Source organism: Cyprinodon variegatus, unplaced genomic scaffold (assembly GCF_000732505.1).
Source record: "Cyprinodon variegatus isolate N-32 unplaced genomic scaffold, C_variegatus-1.0 Scaffold106, whole genome shotgun sequence".
In the NCBI taxonomy this organism is placed as follows: Eukaryota; Metazoa; Chordata; class Actinopteri; order Cyprinodontiformes; family Cyprinodontidae; genus Cyprinodon; species Cyprinodon variegatus.
In genome coordinates, this window is record NW_015150559.1 from 1,300,346 (window position 1) to 1,311,502 (window position 11,157).

At 35.9% G+C, this 11,157-nt stretch overlaps 1 protein-coding gene across 1 annotated transcript in view; it reads left to right on the forward strand.

Annotated features, from left to right (window-relative positions):
* Nucleotides 1–4,705, forward strand: part of bicc1 (BicC family RNA binding protein 1) — a 91,596-nt gene extending 86,891 nt beyond the window's left edge. Inside the window, exon 21 of the mRNA XM_015374612.1 lies at nucleotides 1,463–4,705. Coding sequence (XP_015230098.1) covers nucleotides 1,463–1,590 — 128 coding nt within the window. The 3' untranslated portion in view covers nucleotides 1,591–4,705. The remainder of the gene's footprint in view (nucleotides 1–1,462) is intronic.
* Nucleotides 4,706–11,157: the final 6,452 nt, after the last annotated feature.

The window sequence follows — 11,157 nt, forward strand, 5'->3', positions numbered from 1 at the left end:
AAAAAAAAAAAAAAAAAATATATATATATTTTTTTTTTTTTTTTTTTTTTATCTTAAATGCAAAATGTGTACTTTTTTTGTACAATTTTGGTATAATTGCTGCTCAAGGTGGGTTGCTCTGTCAGCTAAAGGCACATTTTACAATCTCTATGCTCCAGTTGATGAGTAATCCTTTACTAAATTTGTTAATGATTATTTCAGTAATCGATTAATCACAATTAATCCGAATAATTGCTTTATCCCTAGTGGTAATTATTTCCCAGTCAGATAACTCCAAATAAACATCCATTAAAAACTTCTTTGCTAGTCAGATGAAAGATGACTTGCAGTTTTCCGTTGCACACTTCAAACTGTTCTGTGCACCATATCCCAAGGCTTAATTTATACACAAAATAGTTATTTCAGAATTAAAAAAAAAATGTCCAATTTGAGGAGAAGGAACAACCTTCATATTGTTTGATTTTCTGTCATTTTTTGAGAGTAATACATTCTTCCTTGTGCATGCACAGGAGTCTAATCAGTTTTTTGTCATCAAATTATTCATTGTTCAGAGTAGGACAATATGCTGCATATATGCTGTGTTTGTTAGAAAGAGAGAGAGACAGAACACTTACATCTCTGCAGATTATCTGGATTTACCTCGTTTTCCAAAATAAGAAAAAAATGATTACAAAGTTAGATAATTTTGCTGATTTAGCTACTGCTGCTCGATTGTTGCTGATTTACACTCGGTATAATGTGAAAGTGGTGGGTGTCGGACTTCACTACTGACATCATTTTTGGAGGCTGTAGCAGCTGGAGATTCTGTGAGAGTTCAGTGCACTAAATTCCAAGTCGATCCAGGGTGAGGTGGTAAGGGGAAATATCGACGCCTGATCTGATTATTAGGGGTGCAGTTTTCTAAAGGCCAAATCTGGTTTTGATGCCAAGTACTGGTCAGCTTTCGTCTCAACTGACTATTTCTAGGTCTTTAAAACTGAAATATGCATGATTCTGTCTGTCTTATCCTTTTTGTATTTTCCTTCTTAAAAAGGGTTTAAAATTCCTGCTCCCCTGCCAGTAAAAAGGGCTGCTGCCGCAAGTTGCCTGTCTCCAGGAATCAAAGTGGAGGTTTATGCTGGCAGCAACAGAACTCTGCTATCAAATGAAAAAGCTATAGATGCCAGCTTAGTCTGTTGTAAATTTTTTGTCCTATTCTAACATAAATCTAGATGACCACAAAGACAGCTTTTGTTGGTCTGAGCCATTCTGTGGTGATTTGAATCTTATTTTCTTGTCGCTGTTGATCAGTGGAGGTTTAGGAAAATTGTCAACAATCCTCTTGGCTGTGTTTATTTATCCACTTTGATTTGCTACAATTCCCGAAGCAGCACTTAGAAAAGGGGATGCCCATGTCTGGGATGGAGCCTTTATCACCTTTGCATGTGTTGAAATTTTGTGGTTGTGCTTTTTTTTTTTTCAGAACTAAACAAGAACCGCAGGAAGCTTTTCGAGCCACCCATCAGGTCCTCCTTCTTGGAAGGGGGAGCTAGCGGCCGACTTTCCCGCCAGTTTCATGCAGACATGGCTAGTGTCAGCGGCCGATGGTAGACGTCGCCCGGAAACCATCCGTAAAGACGGTGTTTTTCATTGGTGCACAAGTTCCTGCGGTTGTGTACTCCTACTTCATTCTTGTAAACTTTTGCATTAATATGCAAACAAAGTCTGTTTTTTTTTTTTATTTTGTCTTTTTTAAGCCATAGTTTTACCTGAAGTGCCAACTAAAAATAAGGGATTTTTTTCAGTGTTAACTCCTTACAGCAACTCTATCTAAAGCATTCCTAAAGGGATGCTAACAGTATGGTTCTAAAGAAGGGTACTGTCCAGTATTTGTCTCCAAGTTTTTCATAAAGGGAACAGGCAGAATGATTAGTATAATCCTTTTACCGATTGATACTACCTGCATTCGTATTATGCGATTGTATCAGTGATATGCACTTTATTACTAGATTTTTGCCTGTCGGAGCCTTACTCTTTACAATGAAGGAATATAATCTATAGTTTGTTTGTTTTTTTTCTATAGAATGAAAGCACAGATGCATTTTGTACCAAAAAAATAAATGCAAGGAAGCACTTAGCCAGTGAGATTAAGACTCCTCCAAATGAAGTAGGTCTCCACACCCAAGCAGTGACTCCGTCTGCTTTAAAGAACTAGTTTTGATTCATGAAGCAAGGTTCTGTTAAGAATCTTTAAGCAGCTGATATATGACATTCAGAAGATGATTTACGATCTTGGTTTACTATAAATCGAGATGATAGGTCTTGTAGCTGAAGCTTGTTACACCGTTATCATATTTGCATACGATGGCTGATTACGCTGAAGCCTAATAGGAAATGAATGATAGGAAATGAATGCTGAAGGCGGTGCGCCATTTATAATCTTCCCACGTACTGAGAGCAGAAAAAAAATGTAAGGCATTTCAGGTTCGAGTAAACGCGTGATATAAAAGTAAAGCACTGTTAAAATGAATAAAGTTGCATTTGCCTGATCTGCGACGATAATCTTCCTTTTATATCAGTTACTCTAAAAAGATGCCACATGTTCCTTTATCAGTACATGTTTGACACTTGATGATTATTGGTGGCTCCATAACCACCCGATGCAGACATAGCGATTGGTTTAAGTTTTCTAAAATCATTTTACTTCTGTTTGTTCTCAATCACTTTCAGACCAGTTGTTAGCTTTAGCCCTCAACACCAACTGCTCACAACCTTGCTTCTTAAATCCTGAACTATCTCTTAAGCAAAATAAACCAAAGAAAATAACAGTGGCCTTTAACCTCTAGCTGTCCGTAGTGTGTCGGAAGGAATCCTTTTTGTCTGTTTATATCAAGGCGAAGCTCTTTTGTATTCTTTCATTATGATTTAATGTTATTATTACTAGTTTAGGCAAATGAGTGGAATGTTTGTTGTTAATCAGTTTACATATGTATTTTTATATTTTTGTGACGAGTTTTATTGATTTTAATGTGTTTTTGCATTTATTGTATCTTATAATTTTTTTTCTGCCCTTAAATCTGTGGAGCCATAATATGGCTGTGCCATAACCCAGCAGCAGAGACATGAGGCGGTCAAACTAAGCCTTAAAAGCCCTGATTGTCTCATAGTGCATGTCTCATCCATTATTTGTGATGCCCTTTAAATCTCTACTCGCTATTACTTGTATCCAGAATTTGAGGTACTCTACTCAACACTTGCGTGCCATTTTATTTCACAACAGGGCAAAGCTGTGCATTTGTAGCACTAAGTGCCTATATACGAAAGTTTTTTTTCAGCAAGGAGAAATTTTAATACTTAGGTATGACTTTCCTTGTCCAGATAGAACTTGTATCAGACAAAAAAAAAACAATGCATTAGCAGCAATGCTTGTCTAGTGTGAGACTTTCTGCAGACACAAATATGGAGAGAGAAATATCGCCAAAAGGTCTGAGATTTAAGAGAAAAACAAAGAAAAATTTGGATTTTTCTACTATCAGACGTTTAATCTAATATCCAACAAACCTTGTTTAGCAGGCTTCAGTGAAGTAACAGGATTCTAAAAGCATTAATGTTTATAATTGGAGCCTTTGCTTGTTCTGTATTCGTCTTGGACATTTCAGGCATGTGTTTTCAAAAGGAGGAACATAATTTCCCAGCAGATCATTAACGGATGAGTGAAATATTTTTTTCTTTTTTTTTATGGTATTCTTAAACCATTTCTGATTTAATCTAGAAACTATCTGCTAATATCCTGAGCGTTTCCAAGTGCAATTAGGTGGCTCTTTGTAAAGTAAATTTTTGTTCATATTTGCAGTGCATTCATTCTAAAAGGGAAGAATGAGAAGAGCATTGTTTGAACTAAGAGTGTATAAAATCCCTGATTCATATTATTTTTATACATTTCATTTTAAAAAAAAAACCAAAAGCTAAAGGGAATCACTTTTCAAATCTGATTTCAGTTGTTTTTCGTGTGGCTTTGCTGAATAATATTCTGACATGGGTGCTAATGCAGACCAGGTACATCAGTCTATTTTATTTCAATTCTTTTTGAAGTCTTAAAATATGAAGAGTTTGGGATCCTTTTTTTTCTGAGAGGAAACCATGGTTTGTTTTACCTCCACACATCATGTTACTTAGATCTGGAGTTCTTGAGCACCCCACCCCTCAGCAGTGCTGTGACGCGTGTTCCTGCTCTGGCAGACATTTGTTTTCTCCCTTCTCATACTTCAGAAGGACAGCAGGGTTTAGAAAATGATCCATGTTTGGCCTTGCAGGTCAAAAAAATATTTAACAAGTTCAAATTTACCACCACCTTGTTAAACCTTTGTCCTCAATTCTATTTTCTCGATTATGTCTTAGAGTTATGCTATTGTTCTTTGCAAGATGGTGTATTTGCAGGACCTTTATACTGCAGTTGAATGGTACATTTATAGTAAATGTAAACCACTACACAAATTATGGTTTAATGTTTTTGTTTTTTTTATATTCAGCTGTTATTTTTTTTTAATACAGGTACAATTATTTTCAATGTTCCAGGAATTAAACGGTGTGTGAAACATTTCCATAAGGCTAAAGTTCTGTTCACGTACCATCTGTTGATACTGATGTTATTCTAACTGTACGGTAGCACATATATATATGCAGAAAACATCTGGCAGAAAAAAAAAAGTTTGCTCAAAGATTCAAATATGAAGGAAATAAAGTTATGTAAAAACATGTGTGGGACTTTTCATTTTACCAAAGAAAAAAAAAATATTATTAATGGTATGTTCAGTTTTACGGAATTAGATATGCTATTTATCTTAAATATTGTTTCTTTTTAAATGAATAAATCCAACCATTCCCAAGATTTACAGTCCTTTTAAATAGATACAAGAAAAAAACTGCTTGAGTAATTGTAGTGATTGAATTCTACCTATATAGCATATACTAAGTTCATCTCTGTGTGTGCTGCACACCGCTGATCAGCAGTACAAAGGTAACAACAAAATAAAGATAAATTGATTCATTAAATGCTATTTTAAATCCAACCAGTGTTTTTAAGGTTCACTTTCTTAAATGTACAGTGTAAAAGCTGCTAGCAATAAGAAAGTCACCTTTAAGGTGGCTGACCAATCAGATGGAGCTATTCAGTGCAACTAATCAAACAGCCAATAGCAACTAACTCTATGTTGGAAAAGAGACAATTGAAAACAAACACCAGAGAACTAAAGCTCCATGAAGTATCAAACAATAATATATAAATGATATAAAATTACATTAAAGGATAAAAAAAGTATACATTTTAGCAGCATTTTGGTTTTTATTTTGTTATAGATTTGAGCATATGGACGGATGGATACACTGATATACAGCAAAGATTAATAAAATTCTTGAAAACAGTAATACTTTTAATTAAATATTTTCCCAGTGGTCGTTTTTTTGTCCTACTCAGCTTTGAAATGGTAAGTAGTACAATGCAGGACAGTAAAATTCTCATTTGATATCATAAAGAGATATGCTTTTTTTTTTTTTTTTTTTACAGCATTTGTAAAAGACAAGGTCTCCATGGTGTTAACAGCTGTGTAGTTATATTGAAAAACTCAAGAGGGCAGTGTTATCATTAAACAAGTAGGAATTCAGCTTATAAGTCTTATAAATAATGTGTCGTGTGCATCTCTATTTGTGATGTTAATGTAATTTCTTTTAAACATTAGCTCTCCTCTTATGAGAATGTTGTGTAGAACAAACTGACTTTCTGTGATTATAATGACACTTTAAATAAGACTTTAGTTTAAAACGTTATTTTTTTTTTTTTTTATAAAAGCAGAATGAAATGTTTTATTGTTTTTTCTTTTATTCAGTTTCACAGTGTAGCCTTTTCTAACAATATATTATTGTTCATGTGGCACAGAGAGACATGGTGTGTGTCCCATCCAAGCCCTCAGCAGAAACAGGTGGTGCTTCTGAACCCTGTTCTGTGGGATGCCAGTGACTCACCCATTCTCTCCTCCCCCCTCATTAATTAAAACAGGTGCTCGGCCGAGGGAAAAACACAGAACGCCTTCATGTTTGTGTAACACCACAGCACACACAAGATGTAAATACTGGTCTGTAAAAGCGAAGGAGCCCAGCGTTAATGTGTGGGAGGGATGCTAGGAAAACATTCATTATGGTGTCTTTGCCAATTCTCTATGTGATAAACAGACCAAAAGCCCTTTAAATATAGTTTATTTAGAAGATATGTTAAGTTTTTGGAACAGAGATTTAACCTTGTGAAATATTTTTATCACACCAGAGAAATGCAAAATAATCAGAGATTAAATATGTAATCATCTGGTTTAAGGCAGTGACATGAACTGGCAATCTATCTGAGAGCTTTGCATGACTAATTCTAATTTCATGTTCTACTTTAAGAGGCACAGAGTGAATGACAGACTTTTTTAAAGGACTTTTTGAACAAGTTGTCCTCATTTGAAGTCCTGCATAGTCTGCAGAATGGCATATTGGTCTCTAGGGCAGCTTCCCTCTGCAGGAAAGGTGTAAATGACCCGCTGTGACTTGGACACAACCTGGTCGTGGTTGGCTTGATTCCACTGGACAATATGCTCACAGTCTGTAATATGTTGTTTTGTTCCCCTCTGAAGATCGTTGTAGAATATTCCAGAAAGTTAGGGCTGTTTATTGTCAAATGCTGCACTTAAAACATTTTTTGTTGTTATTTATTTGGACTGAATCAGCAGATCTCTATTAAAAATAACAAATTGACTTAGCAAACTTTATTGTCATTTTGTACACACAGGGTGAATACAAAACGAAGTTTGGTTTTGTACAGCTCTCATGACATTTCAGTTTCTTAAAGTGCAGCAGTGATCAAATGTAAACATGAGACCGAGATATGATTTATAGTTTTGCCAACATCCTCCTCATCCTCTGCAGAAAGCACATGCGCTTTAGTGCTCTTTTGACCAGTGAGGTGGTGTTTACAGTCCAGGTGAGGTTGTCTGTTACGTGCACCCCCAGGAATTTGGTGCTGCTGACCACCTCTACAGCAAAGGTGTTGATGAGCAATGGAGCGATTCTTCCTGAAGTCGACGATGACCTCCTTCGTTTTCTCCACATTAAGGATTAGGTTGTTGAATCGATAGTGCATGCAAGCGTAATTGAAAAGAGGCAGTAATATCTATAGTTTTATTTCTCATAAAATAACAAAAAATATCTGGGCTGGTAACCACAAGGAATCCTAAGATTAGAATAAACTGCCAGGGATGCCATTTCATAAAAAATCTTTAACTGCTATGAGTAGTGCATTGGACTTTGAGTGAGTCTTAAGCAGCAAGGTCGTAGGACAGAGACAAAGGAAAAGTAATCTCCATACTATTAAAACAATGAATTAATAAGATGCGTCTCTCTTGATCATGCAGTGACACTTTTGTGGTTGACCTAACAAGGGCTAAGCTTACTTTCCCTCCAGTGAAATAAATGTGGACATTATCCTGTAGAGGAAAATGTTATAGTTTTAGCATTAGAACAGATTACACTTCAAAAATGATCAGAAATGTAAAAGTTTCATAAATTAAGTGTATATATCTTTAATTTAAGTAGATAAATAAGATGATTTGCCAATGAAATGTGTATTTTACTCTTAAAATAAGAAAAGCAGATAATATACACTTGAAATAAGACAATACAATTTTTTTCTCATTTTATATGTACATTTTCTGGTTCCAATGGCAAGGTTTCTAACTTTCCTCCTCAATTCAAGAATAATTCATGTATTTTTATAAGAAATTACTTATTTAGATTTAAATGTTTTGCAGTATAAAGGTGTACCTTTGTTAAGGTCAGTTTAAGGAGTTAATATAATAAAGAAAAACATTAATTAAAAATGTGGAAACAATATAGCAAAAAATATTTTAACAGACAATAAAATGTTTTTAAAAAAATTTCAAAAGGAACAAATCTGAAAGAGATATACATAAGTATGCACTATAGACAATAGGTCTGTATTGAAAAATTATATACATTAAACAAAGATGTAAATGAGGTATATAAAGAGCTAATATGCTGCGCGGTACATGAAGATAATACAGTAGCCATAGCCTATATGGCAATCTTAAAACATTGCAAGCACACGCCAGCATTTCACACATTCTAGACTGGTGCATTAAAGCAGAAAGAAAAACATTTTGATCTGTACACCAATGCAGTTTTTTTTTTTTTTTTTTTGAGTTGTGGCACTAGAGGCTCTTTTTTTTCACAGTAGGCAGACAGGACAGGGGGCATGAGAGAGGGGGAGAGACATGCGACAAAGGACCACGGGTCGGATTCAAAACCAGGTTGGCCACTTCGAGGAACAAGGCCTCCGCACATGGGTCAGCACACTAACCACTGCGCCACCTGCATGCCCCTATGCATGGCTGAGTCTCCCATCTTTGTTTACAAAGCTATCCTGAGATCAAACTTTTCTTTCAACATTCCTATTTTCTTCTCCATTACACCAATTAGTTTTCTCCACATGTCTTTGCTCTTTTTTAGGTTGGTCGGTTTGCTAAATCTAAGTGCTTTATACAAAGAGGATAAAAGTTAAATGCAGACAGGCTAGTTCACAATAAAATCCCTTAGATAAACTGGTTAGATAAACTGGTAAAATGACAACTATGGTAAGTAAGCAGAATTAGAAAATGTCATGATGGGTTCCTAAAGTTAGCCCACATGCAGAACACCACTCAGAGGCAGGGTAAAAGTTAATCAGTTTGTTGACAAAATGGAACCAGAGAAAAAAACAAAGGGGATTCTCAGCAGGGGAGAATCCAGCGGCCTGGAGAAACTCAGAGAGACTAAACTAGTGGGGATTTTCAGCAGGGAAAAATCCAGCGGTCTGGTGAACTGGAACCGGAAACTATAAAGGGGTTTTTTTGTTGATCCTTGGGTTCAGTTTGTGGGGGTATTGTCCAGAGATGATTGTACTTGTTGGAGGGCGGACAGGCAGACTATTGACGGGTCCAGAGGAGCAGTGGAGCAGACTGTAACAGGATTTTCCATATGAAGGTTTCCCCTTGCTCAGATTGATACTAATGTTTTCCTTCCAAGGGAGGAGAAGGACCAGGCTTATCCAGCAGATCAGGAAGGTTTCCCAATACTGGCAAACACTCTGGCGTCGAGGTGGTGACAGTCCGCTGCTCAAATACTCCTCTGGTGATGACCCAATGAGCCGCAGGTGTGGGAGGAAAACCGGAAGCCGCCCTTCAGACCAAAAGAGGAAGGGGCACCATCTAGTGGTGGAAGGAGAAACTAAAGGAAAACACAAAAACAATCCCCACAAACAGAAACCCTAACAGAAAAAACTAAATACTAAGGAAACATTTTGATGCTTTGAGGAGTTTTTATAGTGTGGCTAAGTTTTATCATTATGACGCACATTTCTTGATCTTCTTAAGCATACAAATATGTTTATTATCTATGAAGTGTAGGTAAGTGCTGACTCCTCCAGTTCATGGGTCAGTATTTTTAGCCCATCTTATGAAGTAGCTCTCAGTCTTGAAAAGGTTGGTGACCCCTAGTTTAGACTACTATCTTAGCAAAAAGTGAAGAAGCAGTGGATATATTTAACTTTTTCTACAAAACCCTCAATACATGATATTTTGACCTCCTTATAATTGCTAGTAATTCAGATTGAGGGCTACAGGATGGTGCAGTTTGTAGCACTGTTGCCTTGCAGCAAGAAGGTCCTTAGTTTGAATCCTGGCCTGAGGTCGTTTTGCATGGAGTTTGCATGTTCTCCCTGTGCATGCATGAGTTCTCTTCAGCTCCCCCCCACAGTTCAAAACATGACTATTAGGTTAATTGGTGACTCTAAACTGTCCTTAGATGTAAGTGTCATGCTTGGTTGTGTTGCTCTATGATGGACTGCCAATCTGACCTTAATTTACCCGCCCATAGTCTGTTGAAGATAGGCTGCAGCCCAGTGACTCTAATGTACAAGTCATTGAACATGGACGGATGGATTAGATTCATGATTATTAATGTATTTAATTATGCCAGGAAATTGACATTTATTATATATAAATAGGAAAAATAAACTATATGATTGCCATTTAGACAACGCATTTTAAAGATTGTATTTGGTTAAAAGGAATTTTGATCAGAAGCTATAGTGCTAGATCCATTTTGAATTTCAAAAGCAAATTATTTTTTTATTCTTTGATAGTAATTAACATGCATGACACTGTTTTTAGATTTTTTTTTTCACATGGATAAATTACATTTTTAATTATGATTAAGTTTAAAATCCCTGAAATACAATTTCTCCATTTTGCATGTCAGGATTATTAACTAATTTGACTGAAATACCTGCTGGGATTTTTAAGCTGTCCAGTTTGCAAACATGCATAAAATACCTGTAAAAAAAAGGTCAAAGGGGAAGAATTAAACCCTTAAAGTGTAATCTAATGTATTTAATCCATTAGTGTTCCTGGTGTCGATGTATTAAAGCTGTTTCCTGCTGTTTTTGTTTATCATGCATATTTCATTTGCATTTTGCTATAGTTACATTTCATTTCCTTACATAATTTTTACAGCAAACATTTTTTTTTTTTTTTTATGTTAAACAGATCCTTCAGGCTCTTCCCACATTGAGCATCAAATAGAATTTATTTTTGTAATAAGCTTTCCAGTTCTGGATTTAATTTTTCTCCACTGATTAAAATGAGTGGCCCTCCTGTTCATTGGCTTCATTTTATGACCATGTTTCATTTAAATTTCATATAAATGAATAAAGTGCAGATAAACTGGAACATAATTGAAGAGCCAAGATTGCTCATCGAAGTTCTCAATCAAAAGGGAGCCGAGCTCATTCTCCACATTGCAAATCAATGACATGCTTCATTTAGTGCCCCACAAATGCCAGATAAATGTGTTTGTCTCATTGAACCCTGGAGACTTTCTATTGTTTTCTCCCTGTGAAAAATGTTGTGCCCTGTACTCAGTATATTGCCTTTTAGCCCATCTCCTGTTTCAAGATTGATATGTAGTGACCGCACGGTGTGTATGGGAGCACACAGATGAGGAATGAGCTAAAAAAGCTATCAATCAAAGATAAAGGTTTTTAAATGACACACATTTCAGAGGATCGAAGCATCAAAAACCAGGGTTGTTTTT